This window comes from Leuresthes tenuis, unplaced genomic scaffold, assembly GCF_036924035.1.
Source record: "Leuresthes tenuis unplaced genomic scaffold, fLeuTen1.0.hap1 SCAF_19, whole genome shotgun sequence".
Taxonomy (NCBI): domain Eukaryota; kingdom Metazoa; phylum Chordata; class Actinopteri; order Atheriniformes; family Atherinopsidae; genus Leuresthes; species Leuresthes tenuis.
The window spans coordinates 19,079,555-19,105,376 of record NW_027325373.1 but is presented as its reverse complement, the minus strand read 5'-3'; the positions used below and the strand labels follow the sequence as shown (position 1 = coordinate 19,105,376).

Here is a 25,822-nt window from a genome sequence, read left to right as displayed (position 1 = left end):
TGGAGTGCTATTAATATGCTAACTGAAATTTTAACCGTTACATTCACTAAAGTGTTAGCGTTGTTGCTCCTCCTTAAATAAAGCTTCGAAGAGCCAAAAACAACTTATGTTCTCAGATGTTAAATTTTGGTTCTCTCATTTGAGCTATAAGTAAGATAAGTAAGCAATTTTCTTCTTGCTCTTTGGCTCCTACTACAGTTGTAGGACAGTATTCTCATAAAAATAAATCACTGGGATATGCCACAAAGACACCAAAAAACAGGCCAAAATATGTAAAGAAAAATTATGTGGTGCAGGGCTGGAAACCAAAGACGTAAACTGCGGTATCTCAGTTCCCATGTATTATAGGGCAGTTTCAGGCCTGGGAATATGCGTAACATAGGCCACTGAACTTCTAGACGAGTCAGAAGCACATTGTTTTAAGGTTCACAAACTTCTCTAGTGTTGCTTTAAAGCTTAAAAATGGTAGATAAACCAACAGATGACATCACGATGTCCATCTATTATAGCCAGGGCTTTATGATCATTTGATTTTTAGAAATTCTGATTATACATCTCTTTTTCAAAAACAGAATGGTTGCATAGATCTGGAACTAACATTTTTCAATACAAAGTCAGACCTGAAAAAACACCAAAAACTACTTCCGTACTTTTCCAAACTACTTAGAAGTCCTGCTTATGACAGAAGCAGACGGTTTTTTTGGGTCTACGTTGATCCTTTATGTCCAACACTGCGACTCCATATTTAAAACGTCCAGCCTTCCAAAGTAATCCTTAAACTAAGGTAGAACTGATTAATCATGTATTGGTTTGTTAAAACCTAAAACTGACAGGGGACTCCCCCAACTTTTTAAATCAGCTGGTTTCAAAGATGAGACGCAAACAGCAGAAATGTGGGCTGTTTTAAACATCAGCGTTTTAATGGGACAAAGCAAAAACACAAACCATGTTACTGACTCATCAACAGAACTTCTCTCCAAAACATAGGCTGAAAACATTCATAGGCACTGCCTACTCTTGGATGATTTTTGGTTAAACTAAAAGTAACTCACTTGATAAGGCAACACAATGGATTCCCCAACTACATTAAGATGACTGTGGCCACAGTGTAAAAATCTGATCCTTATAAGTGGGTTTTTAATTTATAAAAACAATCGCTAAGTTGTTGTAAAACAGAATAACTTAAATTAGGAGTTTCTGGTCAATCTAAAGGCTTCTGCATTACATAGCAATGCTGCTCGTCCTCCAAGCTGCTGGAAGAATGAAGTGATGCCGTTTTCTACTGCACAAGGACCAGCACTGGACAGGGATGCTACCGTCAAACCAGCTGTTTTGTCGTCCATTTCCCCGACCAGGAGCAAACACGCCTCCATAATGAAGATGTCTTTATACAGATTTAGTACAATTTAACAGACTGTTTGGTTATTTACATAAAACAGGCTTCCAAATAAAATCACAAATAAGAGTGGAATGCAAAAACATAAAAAAAAAAAAAAAATCCTTGCGTTTCAATTTTCGTGAAAAGTTAACCTTAAGTATTTGTGCAATATTTGTCTGCCTATAAGTAAGATAAGAGTGGCAGTAATCCCTGCAATTGTTTTGAGATAAACTAATTCCAAAAAATAAAGTTTGACAGCCACTTAAAGGTTTTATAAACAAACATAAAAAGGTCTTGCGTGTCACATGATTTGATGGTGTCACCTCAACATTTCTTCAGTCCTGAAATCAAAGACGAAAGGCAAAAGCTCTTTACACAATGTCGGCATTTTTAAGTTGCTCAAAGAAACAAACAAAACACTTTTCTCTACCATACCTGAAGCAATTAAAAAATAAAAGATGGTATAGTCCTTTCTGATTCAGGGGGAAGATGACCAGGACATTGTCTCAGTGAGTAAAAGCATCAGTTCATGCACACATTCACACACACACACACACACACACATTCTTATCCACGGATGGGATTCTCCGCCTGCTCAGTCCAGTCCGGGAGATGGCGTGAAGGAACGCTGACGTCTACTTGTTTTGTTGCATCCACTTTCTCCTCAACCTGCCCGTTTCTATCTTACAGAATAATGACCTGACAACACTTGGTAACCGGTGGACAGAGCAACAGTGAGATCGACGAGCTCCAACGGGGAGAAAATAAAACCTCTTTGTCGATACAAGTCTTGTGGCTGAGTTGCAATACTGTGGACTATTGAGTGCTTTCTGTAGCAAAGTTCGTCGCCTCTTCTCCCCGTTATGATTGTTAAATATTGGTATAAAATTCTGCCCGTGCTCTTTGGCTCTGAGGGGGCTGAAAACAAAGAAAAGCTGCTGTTCTGACAGATTTATTTTTCTTTTTTTAACTAAACTTCCTGTGCTAGAAGTATCTTGACACTTTGTATAATTTACATTTGGCCAGTAATACACCAAACAATAAAATGGGCCCAGGAATGCAAGGTGTATTAGCAGTAGCTTTAACAGTGTTCAAGTGTGGATAGTTATCTTTACACTTGCAGATTCGGGCAGTGGGTGAGGTTTTGGGCTGGTTAAGTTGATAAAATGGCGTACCAGCTTCACTAACAGAGTAATTTTGTGATGTGACAGACCGAGCACATCTGATGCACTCCTTCCCCAGCAGAGTATGATCCTTGTGACGTCGGACGCTAACAGAGGGCTGCTGTGATCAGTGGGTGTGGTAGCCAGCAGCGCTCATGCCCGCCTGGTTGGTTAGCACCGTCCCGTTGACTCCCTGCCCGGGCTCCACCATGCCTCCATTACTGATGGCGCCCACACCCGTCCATCCAGCTCCAGCGTGTAAATGACTGAACGGAGACAGAAACAAAACAGCTGATGAAGAGACAGATCACACGAGACTGTGATCAGAGTGACCTTTGTGCTTCAGATTAAGTAACGTTCCAATTATCTGGTGCAGTTCATTAACACATACTCATGTTTCCTCTGTGAAATGTAGCAAAATCCACACCTATGACTTATTTATCTAATCCCAGATCAGTTCAACCACCTAATCATTTGTTTGGGTGATGGCGTCTCCTGTTTTATGTTGAACTCGACAGTTACGCGTAGCCATGTAGAGAACGTACCCCAGCTTAGATACCAGGACGAGTCATGGTCACAGAACCATGTTTGAAGAGTTTATTTCTTTTTTTTTTTTTTATCTAAACAAAAAGGTTCCATCTCTGACCAGCTTTGATGGGTCGAACACGCAATACCAGAAATAAAACATCTGCTGTGTAAACAACAATATTACAAACAGAAATTAACCCAACAACAAGGAGTTGTACAGAGTTGTACAGAGTTGTAACACAATAACTTTCCATTTCCCAAACCAGCGGGGGAAACAGTGAGTAAAGCCAGCTCGTTATATTCATGACGTTGCCGGTAAAATACTGAACAAAGGTGGTGGAGGATGTTGAGTTTTCCCATCACTTAAACTTGGCCGACTTCACCACCGCAGTTGGTATAAAAACAAAAGTGAAACACAAAAACGTATTCTAAATTATGATAAAGACAGTGAGCTGCGCACATATGGCGTCGTTTCTGAGTCCATGTTCAACTTTTAACCATTTCAACATGGTTGGATGAACTGAATTCTGTCATCAGTGTCTTCTGCAGACTGATTAGTTGATCCCCCTCTTTCTACGTGCTGCAGACAGCAGTTGTGTCTGTGTTTGAGCACGAGTCAGCAAACTACATCAGAATCAGAAAACTTTATTGATCCCGCAGGAAATCGCTCAAGCTGCAACTCGACATGCAGTCGAAGACAAATGTGTCAAAAACAAAAGAACAGTTAAACAAAATGAAAAATTCGGTGAGACAAAGTACAATAAAATAAAGACTCTTGAGCAATAAGAGAAAAAAAAAATATATGTGTATATCAGCGAGATCAGCTGATTACAGACAGGTAGACGAAGGAGTGGCCGGGGGATGTTTTAATGTTTGTTATGATGGCTGCACTCCTGAGACACACACAGATTATCGCTATCACACAGCGTGGGGGCCAAATGCAACTATGGGCTCTTATATACCAAACCGAAGGTAAGCGTTAGCAGCTACAGCAGCAAATTTGTTCTTGAACACACCACAAAGACAACCTCCAACTGCTGACGTGCACACAAGAGAACGACTTTGGAGTCTATAAATGACCTCAAACATTCGTATAAAATCAGGTCATTTTTGGCTCGGAGTTATTGTCCAACACGGTTCCAGCTCAGTTATCGGCCGTTTTAATAGAAATGGACATTTGATGTATTTTGTTATGTATTTAGGCTTTTTAAAAGTTATCTCTTTTACTGCCTGTCCCAACTGTGATTAAACATCTTGAATACGCTGTGATAAGCCCAAAGATGATGTAGATACTTCGTCGATATATACCATATAGACAATGATGCGTTACACCCCAAAAAGACAAGAGAAACAGACGGTTACAGATGCTCCAGATGTTGCCAAGGGCCAATCGATGGCTTGGCGTATAGATTTCCAAGTGGTCCGGAGCTCTTAAGGTAATTTATATGCTTTATGTGTTTTTCAAGCACTCAGGATAGCATCGATACCAATGCATGCGAGAATCTAATTAGATACTACTCTTTAATATCAGTTAGTGTCTGTATATAGACGTTTTTGACAACCCTGCAAAGGGTGATTATAATTAAAAAAGGGGAAAGAAACAAGACTTCCACTCACTTGTAGCCCTGCTGATCCCAAGTCTGTCCATAGACGCCATAGCTGGGCACCTGCCATCCATTGGGCACATACTGACCGATCTGCTGTGTGTTGCTGTACCACTGACCCCACTGACTGTAGGGCTGCGCCGCAAAGCTCAACGTGTTCTGCTGACATACACAATAGATTTATGAAGCAGAATATCCCACCGATCCAACATCACACAGAAGTAGAATCAGGAAATGGCGTCCATCAACAAAAAACCCTTCTTACCTGTGGCATCTGTACCTGCTGTATGGGGCCCTGGACCATGTCTGTGGTTTCTTTGCCCCAGTAACACTTCACAACATAGCCCTCTATGGAAGTGCCATTGACAGAAACTATGGCATGAGCTGCTGCCTCGTGGGAGTTAAATCTGCACAAAGTAAATGTATTAAGATGTTAGATAGCAGGTTCATATGATATTTAGGCCTTTGTGGCATCAAATGAATAAAAAAAAAAAAGAGTCAGATTACCTCACAAAGGAGTAGCCTTTCTCTGGGAAAACACGGATTTCCATTATTTGGCCAAAAGGCGAGAAGGTCTGTCTCATAATTTGCTCTGTGAACATGGATAAAAGAGTTTTAATCTAATGCTCAATCTTTTAGTCACTCAAAGTTTTAGAGTCGAGCTACGCCTTACCTGTGAGACCGGTGGTGACTCCACCGCAGTAGACGGTGCAATTGCTGGGGCTGGACTGGTTCACCACCTCATCAAAGGATAGCTGCTTGGTACTGGTTGCTAAAAGACGAGAAAAAGGGAGGTTTGGTCCATTATTCTGCATGGTAAACGGTGGGTTCCACCTCCTGCTGCAAATCTGACAGGACCCTTTCCCAGTAAGCACAGCAGGATAATCGAGTCAGACAAACAATTGCATGTAACCATATTCAACGTTTTGACCGTAATCTGCCCGTCGACAAAAAAAGACAACATAAACCGATGACATTTATCTGATTATAATATCTGGTTATAATAAAGGTCGGTTCATTCTTGTGTATGAAATTATTCAAAGATGTTATGATGAAGGGATGACATACTAACCGTTTATATTTTAGAATGCTTTTATATTTTATAATGCATAGTCTGTTGTTTCACTGATATTAAAATGGAAAAAACAATCCCTCAGCTGTTGGCTATCCTCGTTCAAACCAGGGCTGGTTAAATACTTTTTACTACTTTGTGACGCTGCTTTAAAAGGTGGAACAGATTCATTAGTCGTGCTCAAAACCTTTGGTTGGAACCCGTTTTTGGTTCTCTACAGAACATTACTCTGCTGCTCATCTGCAAATAACTAAGCCATTATTTTTCTTTTGACCAGCTCCTCTTCAACAACTATCGACACAAACAATGTTCTCTCACCTCATTTAAAACTATATCGATACATTTTAAAAACTGGAGATCAGTCTGGCTCTGAGAAGCTTCATTTTCTACATTTTGTGTCAAACAAACAGGTTAACATGCACTTTAGAAGACAGACTAGCTCATTAAAATAATGTGCTTGGTGTTACTATAAAAACATTTAAATTTTAGTTGTTTTATTGATTTTTCAGCAAATTTTTCAGAAATCCTGCTTGAAATACCAGCGTGATCATGCTGTAATTAACCAGAATTCAACTTAACTTTAATTTATATTCACTTTTTGAATAAACTAATCGTTTTCCATTCATCTATTATTGTTATAAAGACGTCTGAGAAGCACCAACTTTGGCAGAGTGGTAACATTTCAGTTCATTAAAATCTTGCCGAGTTATGGATCAGTCAATGTTGATCTAATTTATAAATCACACGTAGAACAATGCCATCTCCGCTGCGGATGGATTTATCCTGCAGAGGGCCAAAAAGCAAGCGTGCACGTGTTAACGCCTTAACAAGGCCAAATCCAATCCCTGTGACCTTACTTTCATTTGTGGTTTTGGGAGCAGGCTTCCTCGTGGCCCAGTTGGTCCTGATCTGCCTTCCTCCCAACCACTGTCCTCCCATCTGCTGAATGGCATTCTCTGCATCCTTATCAGCAAAAGAGCAAAAACAAGAATCATCAGTCAACAAAATCAAAGACGATTTGTAAATGGCGTCTCCAAGTGAGCAAACGGTCGCAACTTGAGGACATTTTCTGCGTCCTCTCACATACGATCACGACTGGCAGACACTTACCCATTTGTTGAAGAAGGAGACAAAACCATAGCCTTTAGATTTACCCGTAGCCATGTCCTTCACCACTCGACAATCCCTGTGGACAAACAAACAAGAAGTGGACATAAAATACATTTTATCTGATCGTTTCTTCAGATAATCTTCAGTGTTTAAACTAAACTCAAGACTGGGATCAGACTCGCCTTTAAAGACCATGAAAACACCAAAACCAACTATTAATCGATCCAACTAACAAGTATTCTCTGTGCGTCCAAAGCAGCTGAGTTGATTTCATGTCCAAAACGGTTTAAAAACACCAACGAACCGTCAAAATCAGTCACATCCTAAGTTGAAGGGACCTTGACTCAGATAACGTTGGTTTGCTATTGACGCAGGACAAAAATAAACCAATAAAAAGTACAATTAAAAGTTAATTTAACAGATTATTAACGTTTTTTTTCCCTTAAAAGTACCAATGAAAAGTTGACTTATTTTAAATAGACCTAAATGATCTGTTTTAGTTTATTCAATGTTTAGTGTGAGCCATTTCTTCATTTAAAGGGCTATGCTGGTCCAAACTGTTGAACCAGATCTAAAACGGGTCTTCAGAGAGCAACACTTTCACATCAAAGTGCTTTATAAAAACTCTTGAGGCAAAAAAGCAGGTTAATCCACTAAAACAACTGGATTAAATCCTTCCCTGTTGCCTGTAGGACCGTGTTTACTGAAGAAATACCAGTAACTACCTCTAAGGGTTTAACCCTGTGATCTACAACAACATGAAGGGATGGCGTTGGACCACCGTAATTAGATGGAAGTCAGAACACGCTGCTGGACTGAGAGAGAGCCACCAGCTGTGTTACAATTAAAAGAAAAGTCACTCAAATTCTTAGTTTTTATCTCAGAGTCAGTTTCAAGTCGTCCGTGTGGCTACGGTAATTTGCATATCAATGCAGACACAGGTTGAGGTAATTTTCCTACTGATATGACACCACTGTGTGAAAAAGACTCAGGACCAACAATCGTGAGAATATACTTACGATATTTTCCCAAAAGGAGCAAAAGCTGCTTTTATGTCATCTGTGGTGATTTCAGGACTTAGATCTCCAACAAAAACATGGAAGTGACCTTAAGGAAAAGAACAAAATGTTCACATTGTAGGTTTTATAAACAAAAACTAGACAAAAGTAAACAAATTGTCAAAAACTTTTTTCCAATTTTGGAAAGATTTTTTTTTAAAAACAGTGCAGCCTTGAAATTTTCGTACGTCTGTTTCAAACATTGTCAAGCGTCACTGCCCACATGCGTGCTTTATGTTGGCAATACAGCCACCAGAGGGCAGTGCAGAGTTCCGATGTCAGTTTCAGAAAATGAACATGGTGACAGTGGAGGAGATAATGATAATGAACCTCCACAGAAAGAGACAAAAACAGGCGGTGCAGTAGACGGTGGTGGTCAGCTTTCTTTAAGAAGTTCCACCATTTCTTCTCTGTTCCTTTCGCTGGTCACAGGAGAGCTATATTGTGCAACACCGCCCCCACGATTTCCACTGGTACTGCTCCGTTTCGGTACGCATCTGCTAGGCTTCGGGAAACGTACCAAAATATATACGAAATGAAGACAGAGGACAGACAGAACACTGTGCACAGAGGAGAGCATCTGACGCAACAGACGGCGATAGCTTTGCGAACTTTGTTCTTGTTCGTTCAGGTTTGAACGCCTGGCACCCCCCCTCACATCAAAAGACAACTCAATCGATTCAGTACATCTGTGCGTGCGTAGTACTTGATTTGTGCTCGTGTAACTTGTTACAGACAAAATAATAATTACGAATTCATAAAGCCTCCTACACTCACAAATCGTTAAATTCACGAATCGCCGATATACACACACAAAGCTACATTTACCTATAAATCAGCACTACGGGTTTTGAGACTTTTTTTTGACGCCTCCGGAAGCCTCAGATTCATCCATACATGGTGCGTTTAAGTACTGATGGGAAGCTGGATCATCTCAATTTTCTTCCGAGTCGAGCGTTATTTCCCTCTATACTGGTATTGACTGAGACCAAATTAATTGCTTTAAAAATCTTGCGGAATTAGGGCGGCTTTACATCTGAACTGACAGTAGTGGACAAACTCTAAATCTAATTCTTTAAGCGTCAGATTAACGACTTACTGCTCGTGTCTTTCTTCTGGCTTGTTGGCGTTGTGGCCCAGTTGACCTTCACCTCCTGAAAGAGAAACAGATGCAGAAAGCGAGGAAGAAAAAAAGGTGAGATGTGAAGTCTGCATGTAAGAGGAAGGAAGCTTCTTGTTCTCTGATTAGAGGGTTTGTCACACACCAGCTTTACTTAGGTCATATTTTGTGATTGAGCACTTTCTTTTTTAATAAGATGGTCTCTGTAAGCCACATCTGGGCAACACAAACTGATTATCCATCTAATTTTTACAAACCTCTGCATTAACAGATAAACAGTAAAATACATTGGAGTACATAAAGGGATATCAAGACTTCACCTTTATAATCAGGAACATTTAATTCTCAGTCTAGTAATAATTTGGAGCAAAACTGTAGGAAGTAAGGTCCAAATAACAAGGGACTTACAAACAAGTGATTTTTACGAACTTGTTATACTCCTCAAATGGTCCTTCAATACCTGTTGAGGATAAAATATTTTCAACTGAATGTATTTTTTTGAACTTGCTCTTATGTGGATTCTATGTGGAAATAACTTTGCAAAAGAACACACAGCAGTAAAGATGTAGGGGGGGGACAGAAGAGCATCAATCAAAGTAGATCAAAGAATGTCACATGATTACACAGCAGGGCCACGTTAAATTAATTCAGAAACAGATGGAAACTCACTCAAGGAAAATAGTCATTAAAACAGAGACAGCATGGAGCATGAAGTGACAAAAGACCCAAACAGCACCCTGTTACCACAATTATTACTGGGTTATTACTCATTATGTGCTCGATATAACACCGGAAATGATCTCTTTATTCATTAAAGCTAAATAAGTGATTCACGTGAGCTAATAACACTTAATTATTATTTTTTTTAATTAAAAAAAAAAGGAAACTAAAGTGGGTTTTTTGTTGTTTTTTTTTTTTTACTTTTTAGAGCTCCAGACTTGCTCTCTCTCTTGTGAGCAGCACAAACTGTAGCTGTACTGATTAACTTATCATCATCATAAATTCAGGAAAAATAAATGTTTAAATATGAAAGTAAAAAGTCCCCAATATCACTTTATATCGATCCATTTCTAGAAATTAAACTGAATCTCAGCATTTCTTTGCTGTTAAAATAGAGTAAATATCTAATATTTAACAGTTTCAATGAGATTAACTCTCATTTAAAACAATGTGACCTAAGGTCGCTCCTCCTTTTAAACGAGGTCAGACGTGGTGAATTCATGCTTTGTGTGTCAGGTTTAAGGTTTTGTGGTTAATTAGTTCACAAAAAAATATGGGTAAAGATGACGGTTCCAGTATTTTTACCTCAAACACTGAGACAACAGACTTATTTTCCTCATTCCAGGGAGTAAATGCCAAATAATCTGTTAATTTGAAAAAATAACCAGTGACTTTCTACATCCATTCATGCTACATTGCAGTTTAGCATCCAAACAACTCTGTGTTTGCATCAACTTTCTGATTCTAACACAAGAAACTCTACTGCTCAAAAGTCTGGGATCACCTGCACATTTCTTTGTTTTCCAAAGAAAAAATCATTTCTAAGCAATTTACAACAATTCAAAGAGCAGAGAAAAGGACACTGTGCAGCATGATGGTCGGGGGGTACTTTGGAAGTAGTAAAATAGGAGATTTGCAGAGAGGAAGGGACCTTGACGAAGGAAAGCAGCACTGCACTCGATTGGGCCCAATTTAATCCTACAACAGGATAATGACCCAAGACACACCTCCGCAGTTGTTAAAGAATCTGCTGGATTTGTGACTGTAACGGAGGATCTGGACCCCACTGAGCTGCTGCGGTACAGAGGAAGACCCCATCACGCCCATCCATCTTGTGGGAGAAGCTCCAGGAAGCTTGAGGTGAAATCTGATCAAATAACCGTGAAACACTGACAGCTAGAACACAAGAATGTCTGCCAGGCTGTAACGGATGTAGAACATATTCATCATTTCCATCAAAAAAATAAAAATAAAAATCACAGTGTCCAACTCTGACTATACCTGCATGTCCTGTTCATTTGCTATATTTCATTCAGACCAATTTCATGCGTTTCCAAGGAAAGCAAGAAAATTTCACGGTGATCCCAAACTTTTGAGCGATAGTCTGACGCCATCCTGCTTATTTAGAATATATAAACTGACAAAAGTAGATGGAAAAAAGACGAACAAATACAGTAAAGCTGCACTGGTGCCGTCTGGAGCCCTGCTTTTACGATCTAAAAGGTCCAAACTGCTCTACTTTTGACTGTGTTTATTAAACTTAAGCCATCATCCCAGAGTCAGGACCAAGCGACTCTTCACAGTTACGCTGAAAAACATTATTTATTGTTAGTTGTGGGAAATATCTGCTCTTTTCACCTTAATTTTGCATAATTTTCCATTTTAACAATAAAACTGATCATTTATTTTCAAGACTATGTATTTAAGAGGACTCAGGATAGTTTCCGCTTTCAGTTTTTTCTTAAATTGTTAAAAAGTTAAGTACATTAGTGATGTAAAGGTTTTGTGTAAATATTATAGTCCGAGTCTTCCTCTTCCACAGAATGAGGCCACACAGTTACCCTGATAGTGTAAAATATGTAACCCTGCAACTGTTTGCTCAGCTAACCAACTGGCAACCCAAAAAAAGAAGCCTTTTGAAGCCATTAAGGCACAGAACGCTTCATCCATTAGTTACCGGCACATTTTAAGGGCGGGGGTTAAAAGCAGTGTGGGATTTTCCACTCAGCTGAGAAACAGAACGGAACAGAACGGAAGACGGCAGCTTTAAACTTTAAACAGTTTAATTCAACATATCTAATGGGACGGCTCTGCTGTTGGTTTAATTTTAAAGTTTAATTCTTTTTAATAAATATTAAGAAAAGATCCCAGAATACATTAAATTGCAGGCTCCACCCGAGAACTGATCAATTATAGAAAATATCTCTGAAGGATTTACGCCTTTCCTGTCTGTGTCGTGGACGGGTTTCATTATTAATCATAACAGCCCAACAGATCAGCAATTTGGCCTCCTCAACCAACATTAAAGCAGAATATGCGACATGTTTAATTTCCAAAATAAGTCACCGGATGTCTATCGATTTAAATGTGTTAAAACAACAAAAACTAAGATCACACTTATGATTGTTAAACTTCACAGCAGTGAGACAGCACATATTAAGTGTGGCGTTCCCACCCTGGTTATTTGGACTGTGCACAGAAGAATGATGTGCGCGAGGGAATAAAACAAATTAAATGAAGTGGAGCAGGAAGAGGGAAGTAAGATAAGGTTTAACAAGACAAGTATCTCCAGTGGCTTCACTTCAAACCCAGCCCACCCTGCTTTGCCCATGGGTAACTCACCCAGGAGATATGATAGCTTACCTTACCCAGTATTTTCCGACCATTCATGGCTGCAATTGTGGCAGTGGCATGTCTATGCTCATAGAACTCCACAAAGCAGTACGGATCGTGACCTGCTGTCTGGAGTGGACGAGAAACAGATATTTTAAGTCACCTTGTAAATTACAATAACATCGGGCATTAAAACGGGAGGCCACAGTGCTGCTGTCAACAGGATGAACATCAGAGGAATCAGTGGGGTACCTGCATCAGATCACATGAGCTGTGAGCAAAGAATTAATGCACAGAGACTCAGAAAATATTTTAAAAAATAGTCTGCCTGCTTTTCAAGAGGAAAAAAATATGAATAAACTCACATCTACTATCATTTTACAGCTTTTGCAGGGGCCAATCTGACCAAATAACTCCAAGATGAGGGCCTCCGTCACGTCCCGGGACAGATTCCCCACATACCTGGTCACAGAAACACAAACAATAGAGAAGACTGCCTTCAACAAGATTTGAACTGTGATGAAGTGAAGTTTTTTCTTTTTAAAACACCCAAAATTAACTCAATTTATTTTTCTAGCGTTTAAACAAAAAAAAAGCACATTTTGGTTCTTAAGTTTCAAAAGCAAGAAGATAAGTGACCTGCAGAACTTTTATTAGCTTTTAAATAACTGCTGAAGAGTTTAAGAAATAAAGGGGCCTGATAAATGTATAACCCATGCACAGAGGGGTTCATGTACAAAATACTAACCTGAACAAAGATGATTTATTTGATTACATGTGATGTAATGTAATAAGTACTGGGGATAATTTAGTCTCAAACATCATATGATAAAGGACTTCACTACTCATAGCAGAACAGGAAGCATATAGTTTACATCCTATTCTTGGCTATTAGTGCGCTAGCTGTGCACGAGTTGCACGTGTTACACCGTGATCCTCACAAAAGAATTGTGAGCGTCACGTCCAGTCAAAAGGCAGCAAACGCAGCCAGGTGAAAAAAAAAAACTGAAAGGTGCGTTGTCTTTCAGAAATAACTCAAAATAACAAAAAAAACATAACTGTGATGGCTTAAACGGTAAATAAACCAAACATTATCACGTGCATTTGTCCATCTGTTACAGAATGTATGTGCTTTTAATTTCATCAGTTCACTTTGAGAGATGTTTATCTTTATATTTTAGAATAACAAAAAGAGGAAATAAGAGTGGAAACAAAGATTCTTCAGTACTTATCAAGGCCTGGAAAATAATCAAAATGTCATACTTTTCAAGACTGTTTAGGAAGGAACTGTGACCTTAGATGGTTTTGAGTTATTTGAGTAATGTGTTTTTTTTTGTTTTTTTTTAGTGTGGATGCTTCCAGGTTTTTGCACTACTTTAGAGTGAGTAGGCTTTGGTTACACAAACAATCCTATGGAGAGCAGAAGATGCAGAAACTGAATCAAAACCATCAGGTGTTGTCTGGTTGATTATTATTTACCTTTTTAAACCTATTTGCAAGGTGAGATACACTTGAGCAGTGTTTCTAGGTTGTAATAATCAAGGTAATGCGGCCATAATCATTCTCCAATTAAGATTTGCAATTAAGACTGCCTATACCTTTTCCAGCTAGAATAATGAATCGATTATGAGAAAATTATCTATAAATCGGCTAATATCAAAAAGGATACTTGAAGCCCTAACTCTGCTAAAACTGGAAGGGGCAAATTAGGTCGAAATATAGAAACGCAAACATCTGAAGCCAAAGAAATCTCAAGGCAGTCTGTTCCTAACGACTTAGTAATTATAGCATTTAATGATAAGCCAAACATAGAGTGCAGCCAGGGAGAAGCAACATTACTGAAATATCAGCTAATGACCTTGCTTGCCTTGCTGCTGGCTTTAAAAAGAAACAAGTTGATCTTTCTCAGATCATTAATATAATCAGTTTTCATAAGCAAATTAACACCTGCATCCAGGGTGCTGTTACAAAACAACCCATACATATACTGTCCCAGGCCTGCACAATGACGACAGTGACACCAGCTCCACTGAACAGTCTGGTTGTTTAATGTTTTTTAGCTCTCAGAACTTCACAGCGGTGCACAGTGGCCTTTGGTACATTTATGCAACCTCTACATGCACAAAACGTTATTTCCTTTACAAGCATTTCTACTTTAACACATCGTTTTTCGAGGGGAGACGTGAGAGACGACGCGGAAATTTGAGATTTTTCTGGAACTAGCTAGCTTGCTAACAAGCTAGTGTCGAATTTATCAGGGATTCAATTATTTCAGTTTGTTTAGTTCCTGTTGAGATGCTGCCTGTGTCATGTCTATAATATTATGGGCAAAAACAAATCAAATGGTAAAGTTAAAATCATGCCTGATATATAAAATAAGTGCTTTAACTGCCGCTAAATGTTACGTGACGGACACTAGCTTGTGGCTAACGGTAACGCAGGTACACACTTACAAGGTTTTAGGCTGCTCATCGTCCATTCTGTCTCACTTGCTGGCCGAAAACAAGTCGCGACCCTGAGAGAAAATCCACGACTGTCGCGGGCAGCTGTCTGTGACACCGTCAAGTTATTTTTAAAGTGAAATGTGAAGGGGTTTAACGCCGCCGTTAGCTGCACAGTGAACAATGGGCTGCCGACAAAGATGGCGGAGCAACCGGGGGCCGACTCAAAACGCGCATGCGCTATATTCAGCAGCAGGCAACTTGAAGGCAGATTACTAAATAATGTTAAATAGAAATTACAGTAAAAAACAGTTTCTACAAGAACCGAGTGTACATTTTTAAACAAAGATTTTCCAAAAAAATACCTTACATTTTTTTCTCTTAAAAACTGAGCATTTTATTTGAGTAAAAATGGTTGTTTATAGATTGACTCCCAGCCCTGATAGCTGTAGCCTTGTTTTACCAATAAAATATATTCAATTGTGAGGAAATCATCAGAAACTGATGTAAACATGCATTTCTGCTTCCGAATTGGCAGCTCGTGTCCATAATGAGTGTAATAGTTATAATTATCTCCTCAAACTGAACAAATATGACTATTTTGTCAATTCAAACCTACATAATTCGTATTTTTCCTTTTCTTTTTCAAGGAAAATGGGAGAAAAACCTAATTTCACAATGCCCATTTTTAAAAAAAAAACATTTTTTATAATTTTTAGATGAATCATAGAAACGTGAGCATGTCTGTGAGGCTCAGACAGTGTTTATTATTTACAGGAGGTAACTTGTGTACACCTTCCATTTGTACAATCCTTAAAAACAAGGTAAAAAGTGGCTGTTAACATCCACGTAGAAAACTGTACAATTTGCAACAAAAGCAGAGTTGTTTCAGTTTTACAGCATTAAGAAATAGACTAATTTTATTTATCAAACTGAAAATGAATATAAGACTCATCATCATCGTATATGTAATGGTTTTGTTTGCTGGCATAAAAACAATTCAGCAGGACATAAATAAATCGCTCTAATAAAATGTTAAATATGTTTGTACATCTGATCTTTTCCCAAGTACCTCGACAAGGGGGGCGATTTCTCCTTTTCTCTGGGTTAGGTTTAGGATTAAGAAGATTAAAGGTGGCCGTGGCTCTTATGCAGCATTCAATAAGCACTGGGAATTCTGAATATCCAACTTTTGACCAGAAAACTCAAAGACGGTGCCATCAGATGTTGGATTTTCTCCCAAATAGACTGATAACTAAGTAAAAATAACATCTTTGGTTATTCCTGATCTAATAAAGCAGACATAGTACCAAATTATTTCTTCAACTTAGTGAATTACAGTATATGACTGTTGACGAGCATTTGTTTCTGCAGAAGAAACCTGGAAGCAGCCATGTTTGTTTATATCTGAACACACAAAGATTGTAAACTACACAGAGTTCCGACGATTTCCCAGGAACATTGAATGCAGCATCGGGATTGGTCTGTGACTTCCAGCTTAGACAGTGTGCGTATAAATCAGAAATAAATGCTCCCTGACAGCCTACAAAGACAATTATGACATAATACAAACGATGAACTCGCAAATAAAACAATTTTTTATCATATAAAACAATTTTAAACAGTCACCGTCTTCGCTGTTTTCTTCAGCCTCTTTGGTACCTTCGTGTCCAGTATTTTAGCGTGTTCATTTCAGATTTTGCTCTGTAAACACATCAGCTGAATCAGCGGCCAGCCGCAGCCTCAAAATGTCAAAGCAGAACCGCCAGTTTTTCTTAATTTTAGGGGGAATTATGTAAACTACTTAACAAGAAAAGTGTGAAATTCGATTTACGGTAAACGATTCAAGTAAACTTTCGTCATTAATTTAGAACATATGACAAACATATAAATAATATTCCCCAGTAAGCCACTTTTATCTTTAAAAATGACAAAAAAAACTATCTTGGTAAGTTCCGTTCGCACATCTCTGTAAACACAGATGGGACCGGTGTCACTTCCTCATCTTGGGCAGACGTTGTGGTCGGTGATGAGTTTCTCCATCCTCTTTATCTTGCGTTTGTTCTTGGGCATGGGTTTGTCGTACATGCCGTTCTTAAGAAGATGCTCCTTGCTGTGATGAATCTGAGCGCCGTGCTGCAGCTGGAAGGAGCACAGAGCTTTCAGCGGCCTCAGCAAAACCTAAAAGTCATGGAAAGTATGATCAGTATCTTCATTTCACACTGAATCTGGCAGCTGTTGTTTTCTGTGCATTTTGAAATCAAGTGATGCAAACTGCACTCGATTAAAGTCTAAGTTTTGATTTGAGTAAGCTGGGTTGGGTTTAATAGAGAAAATGCTGTACAGGGGAGCTTTTAAGACACTAAAAATGTTCAGAAAAGTTTGAGACATTTGTTTGTTGACGCCTTACGGCTCCTCAGATTCCAAATCCGCGACAATTAAGAATAAAAAAAATAATAAAAAACTGAACGTCTGAATGTTTCTTCTGCAGCTGTGTGGTTTCAGTGGGGAGTTTTTACATATTCAAGCTCATGTGTGGCTCAGAATCAGCAGAAAGTTTCCATCAGAGATAGCTGGGTTAAAAATATATAAGACTGAAAAAGGAGTTAGGTTTGTTTTAATCAAAAGTACGTACTGTTAAACGTTCACAATTCAAGACAAAAATTTGCTTTTTTTATTTTATATCCACTATTAAACTGAGACGTTGAATGTTCTGAAGTATAAGGTTTGGAAATCTAAATAAAATGTGCTCCATGCTGTTTTTCAGTGGTTTTATATGAACCGTACATCTGTCACTAAGTTTTATATAAAGTAATTATAAACTAACTAGATTTTACATATGCAGAAATTAACAGAAAACTCAACCAGTTCTGTACTTTTTTTTTTAAGCTTTACAGCTTATTTTGGGATAAAATAAAAATAATAACCCCCACTGTATACGACAGTTGCAAAGTCAGTGGCTAAAAGGAGTGTGAACATAGGATTTGACTCAAATTTAATGCCAATGTTGCTTTGCATTGTCTGGATGTGTGAATAAGGGACATTTTTCATGCTCCATGCCTGGTTCTTCTTCCGATTAAGTATTAATGCATGTTTATTGTTGACTTTTCAGTTTGTGGAAGACAAATAGCACAGAGAGTCCACGTCACCTCTTGGATCTCATCATTCTGCTCCAGGATTGACAAGGCGACGGCGGCACATTCCAGCGTGGACAGACAGATGTTGGAGGGTTGTGTGCGGATCACGTACTGACTGGACAGAGTCCTGCTGAGCTGCACCTGATCAATCAAAGCAAATCAATAGTACCGGGGTGGTTATCTCACTGTGTTGACTTTAATGGAATCAAATCCAGTCATTTAAGGTGTTTACGTACATCAGCCATCTCAGTAGAGGCTCTGGTTGCTGACTTTTACTGTAAAGATGCAACAATGTGTTTTACACTGATGTTAATAGAGACCAGAACCACTTAGAATACCCCGCAGATTAATTTTTGTGTTGGCACGGCAACAGTTTGTTTGGCTGCTCAGTGAAACAGTATCTCCTGAACAAGTGCTGTTTACCACTACTAGCAACTAAACTGGAATAAGTCGTCCTCACTTGCTCTACTCAGAGTCAAGGTAACGAGCATTTGCGGCACATCTGTGTCACCTCTCCATTATTCTATTACAGCCACCCTCTACTTTCAGATTTCTATCAGATGAGAATAAAATAATAGAATAAAAAGCTATTGATGATGAATCTAACCCTCCAGATGCCATTTAGGTCTATCTCCAGTTCATGTATAAGGAGGAGAGACGGAAAAAAACATAAGGAGCCTCTTTTTAGCTAAACATGAACTCAGATGATAGTGAAGATGACAATAAGTAAACTCACATGAATATATATTTGAACCCCAAAATAACCTGTTAAAAAAACCCTCAGCTGGCTCCTACATGTTCTTGTAGGAGTTTGTGTTTTTTTTGTCTTAAACCTTCTCAGGTGGACAGAATGATTCCGTCACCTCACCTCCTCTGAGAGCGGGACGCACCTGTTTCGGCAGGTGAAACATGCTGTTTTTCAGGAACATGTTTTTGGCCTGGCTCCAGGTGCCATCTATGATGATCACATTGTGTTTTACGGTGCCGACCTCTTGGTACTGCACCAGCTCCTCCAGGTTCTGGGATTTGGGACCCGGGTACAGGATGAGCGTTCTGGTGTCTCGACACACGGCAGCCAGCTCCGGGTGCCTGAGAGGACGGGGTTCATTTACACAACATGCAAACATATGTGAGGATATTTGGGGACAAATCAGGTTAACAACTTATTGTTTACTTACTTTTCCTCATTAAATCTCCTTCCTACGATAACGTTGCATTTTCCTTGTGGCAAACACGCAGCGAGAAGAGGCACCGTGCGAAGTACTCGGCTCTCCTGAGAGCACAACAGAGAAGAAAACTCCATTAAAACTATTAGCCACTCATTCATTAAAACGTTAATCCTCAATAGCCGACATGTTTGATTCACAACTGAAAGCTGCAAATGACACGGAACAAGCAAGGTTTTGTTCTTCAACCACAAACTGAAAACACTTTATTTAAATAAGTGTAACAACCTCACTATGATCCAGTTTAGAATCATCGAAATAGAATAAGAAATTTAGCCTTTTAAGCACTAACTTTTAACAGTAAAGTCACCTTTATTAAAGATAATAGCTTAGCTACAAAAGCGATCATTGTGTCTTCAGACTGAAACATCAACGGATGACAGTGGCCAGTATTTCTCAGTTGTGTTTTGATGTGACTTTGCCCTGAAAATTTCAATATTTTGCTGGTCACAATAAACTTTAAATGAGCCCCGTAAGCACTGCAAAGTCACTGAGTTAGCAATGGTTTAAAAAGTCCCTTGAAACAGTTAATTTAATAATACATAATACATCTGTGTTAGTAAAGATAGTTCGATGAGGGGCTGAAACACTTTAAAACAGGTCAGTTATTTTTAATAAAGCACATTTCATTGTTTCCCCAAGGTTTCGGTATCACTTATCAGTGAAATGATTATTTTTACCATCACATTCAATTTCACAACCTGTTTTCCTAAAAAATTTCACAGCTGAGGAGACATATGAATAACACTTTATCATATCCTCAGAGGGAAATTATATCATTGCTTACATCCTTACTTGTATATTTTCACTCACCCTAAATTAGTTTTTCTCTGTTTTGTTCTTATTCTTATTACCTTGGACAGTTGAGCTTGTTGCAATATACATTTCAATGCTGGCGTACATTGCAAAGCTGCACGTGACAAGTAAAGATTCTTGATTCAATATAAATTATTGAGAAAAACAAAATAAGAGAACTGAAAATGATTGCTGGACCAGCAGAAAGACTGCTGGAAAGCAGAAGTGTAGCAGAGGGGGGCATGGCTGAAGGTTCTGTCTGCCTAGATACTCTGAAATCAATAATCTCACACTCCACATGACATCATGCAAACTAATTGTTTTAACTTCCTCCTCTTTGCTCTCAATTTTGCTCCCTTCTCCATCCACAATGTCTCCTCTTTAACTCATTTGCATTTGGAGTCTTTTTCCAGGCATAACTTGTGCTTTGAAAATGTCGGTCAGCTGCTCCCGCATGCACATTTTCACTGAGCAAGGTTACAATTCCTAACAAACGTTGAGATTTACTGGCAGAAATCCAATATGAACCTGCAGGTGACTCAGATGAGTGCACGAATACTTTATTTGCCTTTTTTATATGACTGCTGATAGACACACAGTTTATTTAAGTAAACTAAGCAGGAAAAACTTCAACAGATAATCTATGTCTCACACTTCTACATGACGCTGTAGAAGCTGATGTTTTCTAAGTCTGTCTGTTCACTACACAGCCACCTGCCCATTAAGACACAGAAAGGTTTTTCTGGCTGTAATCACTCTTCTTGTTCATATTTGGTGTGACAAGATCCCTACAAACATCCAGACATTCTCAGTGATTCTGCATTTGATGCATCTCTGAGGCAACAAGCCATAAGATGGATGTAAGACAGTGATATTTAACATTTCATGGCTCACCTCTGCAGGATGCTGCACTACGTACAGGGACGTGGACACCTCCAGGGGTTGTGGTGGAAGAAACGGACACAGACACACCTTCTGAGGGCGACTACATGGGAGGAAAGTTGCAGACGTGAAGCTGTGATTTCCCAGCTACTTCCCAGCCTATAGCCCCATCTCTCTGTTTCAGCTGGTCTTGAGCTTTCTGTAACGACATGAATCTTTTTCCCTCATTAAAGCATGCCAAATACAAGAGGAGAAAGGGGGAAGAGGCGAATCCTTTCCATCCCGTCTGCTCCTATTACTCTTAATAACTCGGCTAGCTAGCATTAGCTTCGATGTAATTCAGCTCACCGGCACCGTAAACACGTCGGTCTTCTCTCTCCGACCTCCACGGGGAGGGCAGCCAGGTCTTCAAAAGCGTCGATTAACTCATCGTCTGCCGAGGAGATGTCGCTGGTTTCGGGTCTGCTTTCTTGTGGAGTAACATCAGAGCACAAGCAAGGGACATTGTCCATTGCGGAGTTAGCCACAAGCTAACTTTACCAATGCGGCATTCGTGTACCTAAGAAATAGGAAATCCTTAACCGAATAAAGAATTTATCTGAAATGCTCAAACGTATTGATACAACAGTTCATTTTTGAAAAATTAAACAAATACAAGGGTTTATTTACACCTTATGAGTCAAAATGTGGAATAAATGCAAGGTGGAATTCGTTTGGTTTGCATTGTCGGAGATGGGATTGTCGGATTTCCCAGTGGTTGCAAATGCAACACGTATACTCGAACGCAACGCAAACAGGGACATCCGGTGTAGAAATACTTCAACTAGAAAGGCCATATCGGGTATGCAGTTATTTATTTAACCATATAAACCTCCTGAATTAGTTTTAAACATTTCGTTACTTTCAATTGCAGCTATCTATTACACCAGTAGTAGTTTAGTAGTTGTAATTTCAGACATGTGGCGTTTTCCAACAGGCAGACGCACCTTAAAAGTCTATTCAAAAAGGCTAACTGCGATAGGGAAAGTTTGTGATCACCTTTTGGACTGCAGTAGTTCATTAACATTCAGTAAATTCATACATTTATCAGTGAAAATAAGAGTGAACAGTAATAAATAGCTAATTTTTCCACTACATCAAAGAGTAATGTATTTTACTATTTGAGAAACGGTCCTAAACAATAATAACGATATATTCAATTAAATCTACAAAGAAAAACATAAAATCTTCACATTCAAGAATATTCACACCTTTAATTATATTCTATCAGTATATTGATCAAAGATTTAGTTACAAAAGCAGCTAATGATTCATTCTTTTTTAAAGACTTAAAAATGTGCGTGTTACTTTTTCTGAAATGGCATATCCACTCTATGAGCTGTATTTCTATAAGCTTGAATGAGCTTGTATCTTGTATCTTGTATGAGAAGCCTGCCACCTACCGGTGTGGAGAACAGGTCATTTAAATGGTTAAAAACATGGACATGACTGTTACACAGGTGTCGCCAAAGTCACTTTTGACTGTAAATGATTAGACGCACAAAAAAAATCTAAAAACAAAGCTTTTATTTTGTGTAAACGAGCTACGTTTCTGTTGTTTGTGCATGTGTAATTAAATATCTGAGTGTGTTTTCAGTGTCCTCTTCAAAGTCAGCTCAGTCAAAGGACCACTGCTGGGCTCCAGATGGCATCTTTGGACTCAGTTACAGGTGGAAATAATGCTTAACACGAACCTTTACAGGAGAGTCTTTCCACGGTGGATTTATAACTGGTTTCGACTCAGCGGAAACTGAACTTGATGGTGAGGCAAAATGCTTTAATTTTGCATCAATAAACACATTAACAATGAAACAGGATATAAGAACCTGACAACATTTGCAAATATTTCACACATTTTCTTTCTTTTTTAGAAGTTGGTGTCCAGTAAACGGACTCCTAACTGAGACGAGGTGTCGGGTTAACGGCCTCAGAGGCTTATTTATAGCTACAGATGCACCCCAACGTCACACATGTGCTCTAACCCTTTAATTTGCACCTCTCCCTTCCATGATTCATGCACTAATGCTGGAAAGACAAATTGTTTTTAGCTGTAAGAAGCTGTAAGAATCTACCTCAATTAAATGTTGGAGGATTTTACTGCGATTTTAAGACCAAATAAGGCTATATATATATATATAAACATATATATCTCAGTATTTCAAAAGTTGCTGAAAGTATTGAAGCTGTACTAAAGTATTATACACTGCCCTTTGTTTTTGGCTGGTTCAGCTGATGAGGTTGAACCATCTTCTTGTTTCTCTGGGTTAATCTCTGTTTTGACATCTGACTTAACATCTGTTTCCTTTAATTCGATTTGTTTTGGAGCTGCTTCCTTCTCACTTCCTTTTTGCTCTTCATCTGTTTTTGTGTCTGTCTCTTCGGCCGGTTTGGAGTCTCTTTCCTCGCATTCTCGTCCACTTTCAGTCTCCGAGGGCCCGGGGGTCGGCGCAGCCGCGGCATTCTCTGATAACTCCTCTTCAGAGGAGGCCTGCACGGTTTCCTCTCCATCACCCTCGTCTGCAGTCTCTGCCGGTGACGCTGTCTCTTTCTCCTCCTCCCCCCTTTGCTCCTTCCCTCCAGCCTCCTCCTTTTCTTGTGTAATCACATCAACAGGAGTCAGAGCCGTCAGATCCAAACATGATTTAGGAGAGGAGGCTGCCTTCTTCCTGGGAGGTGCAACTGGCTTATTTATCTCTGGATCTTCTTTCCACAAATCGTCACCAGTGTGGACATCAACATGTTTCTCATCCAGGGCGGTGGGATGATCGTCTAAAGCTCCCCAGTCTGGTTCCTCAGATGGGAACTCTAAGCTTGTGGTGCTGAATGGATCCACTGGGGTTTCAGCAGCTTTTTCGACTGCTATTCTGACACTTTTTTCCGTCTTGGCTTTACTCTTTGTTGGAGTTTGTGTGTCGTCTTCTTCTCGTGATTGAGGGAAAGGGTCTATATCACAGGGAGAAGAATTGTCACTGGACCTGAAGAAGTCTGTGATCTCCTCTGAGTGTTGCATCACACCTTTTTCAGACTTGGCCTGAAAATCTTCAAAATCGTACAAATCTTGGGGAAGTGTCCTCAGATCTTCCTCTGGGCTTGTTTCTTTGTCTGGCTGTTCCACCTCCACGGCAGGAGTCTCATCTATAAGGACGTATTTCTCCAAATATCCCCTGGCCTCCCGGTCTGAATGCCGGCTGTGGAAGGACTTCTCAGACGTCATACTTTCTGCGTCCTCCTCCTTTTTCCTGCAGCCAACTGCTTCCTCGTATAAGTCCGTGTAAAGGAAAGCCATGGCTTTGGGCTCCTCCAGCAAAATTGGGTCGATAATTTTTGGTGGTCCATCTGGTAGAAAGATTGGAGTCAGGATGTCCTCTTGGCTTCCAAATAAAGAAGAACCACTCGGTTTTGAAGGAAGTCGGGATGTTGGAGTCGCTCCTCCGTCTGCTGTGTCCTGACTCTTGATGGGGAAGCTGTCTGTAGCACCGTAGAAAACTTCATCGAGAAGCTCGCTGGTGATTTCTACCAAACTGACTGTGTCTGACTTGTCATTGTCCACACTTTTGGTGATGGCGCTGTCTTCAGCCTCCACTGGTTTCTCAGTGTCCTGACTCTCAGTTGCAGCTTCTGCCTTTGCTTCTTCCTGCCCCTGCGTGATCACCACAGGACTCCCGGGTGCCTGAGCATCAACCAGTGAGAACGCCTCAAAGTAGTCCACGTTCCCAGCAGCTCCTCTGCCTGGAGGTCTGGCCACTGGAGCTCCTGGTGGATCCATCATAGCTGGAGCTGGAGGAGGCGAAGAATTGGCCTCGTCACCTGTCGCTGCTTCATGTCCTGATAAGATCAGCAGCTCGTTGTCTTGGGCCACCTGTGTGGCTTTCGGAACAAGGCTCTCCTCCAAATACGACAGATTGTCCACCATTTCTTTGCTCTCCTCCTCATCCACAGTGGCCAGTTTAGGGGGAACAACAATGTTTAGGATTTCAGAGCCTTCAGACACAATGCTGAACAACCGTTGCTCTTTATCTTCCAGAGGATCAGTCGCTTCCGTTTGGTCTCCTTCACCCTCACTTTTCACATTTGGCTGAGAGACTTCCACCAGCTCTGGCCGTCCTGAGATGTTTTCAGAGCTTCCCTCCAGGGCTTCCTGTAGTTTCTCTGCCTTGCTCTTCTGACCGCTCCCTCTTTCCTTTGTTTTCCTCCGTCTTGAAATCATCTCCTCATCCATGACAAATATAATCTTTCCTGCAGGATGAGACCCGGGTGTTGCAGGCCGTACTGCAGCCGGAGAGCCGACATCCACAGCCCCGGCTTCGGAGGCCCAGGGCGTGGTGCAGCGACTGGAGGTCGTCTCCCACGCGATCCCACTGTCCTCGCCTTGCATCGTCACCATGGAAAAAGAGGAGTCCATCATCAGACACTGCATCTTGGGTCGGACGCTGTCATCGTGCACGGCCTCTCGCAAACTGAAGACACAAAAAGTGATAAAAGCTGGCTGTAAAGTTTTACATATCCTCCTCTGAACCCCCCCAACAAGGGGAAATGTTCCATGCAGAGCTCCGACTTCACTCCTCATCATTCCGCCACCGTTTCAGCATAAACGGAGACACACAAGTTGCTCAATAATCTAATAACCTCCATTTATTCAGAATCTTTTTATCAGAACTTGTCCAATTTGTTGCCATAAAACGATTACAAATCAGATCTAATCACACATAAAAACTTTGAGCTGCAGGGTTACATCCAGAAGACAGAATACCTGTTTCGAAGGTTTTCCACTTCATCGCTGACGTCGGTGTCTTGTCCTGTGACATCATCCGGAGTCAACATTGTCATCTCAGCGTCGGCATCTGACCGTGTAAAGTCTGCAGTGACCGTATCCATTGTTTGCAGTGGGCTGATTAATCTGCTTTAGCCTCTCAGCACAGCTCAGTGCTGCTCTGTT

General features: G+C 40.0%; 3 protein-coding genes across 4 annotated transcripts; all 3 read right to left on the bottom strand.

Moving 5' to 3' along the window:
- Window positions 1-890: 890 nt before the first annotated feature.
- LOC140276524 (cytotoxic granule associated RNA binding protein TIA1-like) lies at window positions 891-15,018 on the bottom strand. 2 transcript variants are annotated; one of them, XM_072371241.1, is made up of 12 exons: window positions 14,820-15,018; window positions 12,732-12,828; window positions 12,397-12,495; window positions 9,013-9,067; window positions 7,875-7,962; window positions 6,856-6,931; window positions 6,603-6,708; window positions 5,347-5,445; window positions 5,181-5,265; window positions 4,939-5,080; window positions 4,687-4,835; window positions 891-2,807 (listed from the first exon to the last, which is right to left on the bottom strand). In XM_072371241.1, the coding sequence occupies exons 1-12, from the start codon at window positions 14,843-14,845 to the stop codon at window positions 2,669-2,671; spliced, it is 1,161 nt and encodes a 386-aa protein (XP_072227342.1). In that variant the 5' UTR covers window positions 14,846-15,018; the 3' UTR covers window positions 891-2,668. The 2 variants fall into 2 exon arrangements, with proteins under 2 accessions (XP_072227342.1, XP_072227343.1); XM_072371242.1 differs by having other exon boundaries at window positions 4,687-4,832.
- Window positions 15,019-15,554: 536 nt separating this feature from the next.
- dtwd2 (DTW domain containing 2) lies at window positions 15,555-21,396 on the bottom strand. The gene is made up of 6 exons (XM_072372258.1): window positions 21,196-21,396; window positions 20,860-20,950; window positions 19,123-19,217; window positions 18,835-19,033; window positions 17,957-18,085; window positions 15,555-16,988 (listed from the first exon to the last, which is right to left on the bottom strand). The coding sequence occupies exons 1-6, from the start codon at window positions 21,357-21,359 to the stop codon at window positions 16,809-16,811; spliced, it is 858 nt and encodes a 285-aa protein (XP_072228359.1). The 5' UTR covers window positions 21,360-21,396; the 3' UTR covers window positions 15,555-16,808.
- A 1,588-nt stretch (window positions 21,397-22,984) lies between these two features.
- On the bottom strand, window positions 22,985-25,822 carry LOC140277437 (uncharacterized). The gene is made up of 2 exons (XM_072372454.1): window positions 25,637-25,822; window positions 22,985-25,343 (listed from the first exon to the last, which is right to left on the bottom strand). Exons 1-2 carry the CDS (start codon window positions 25,759-25,761, stop codon window positions 23,075-23,077), a joined length of 2,394 nt encoding a protein of 797 aa, XP_072228555.1. The 5' UTR covers window positions 25,762-25,822; the 3' UTR covers window positions 22,985-23,074.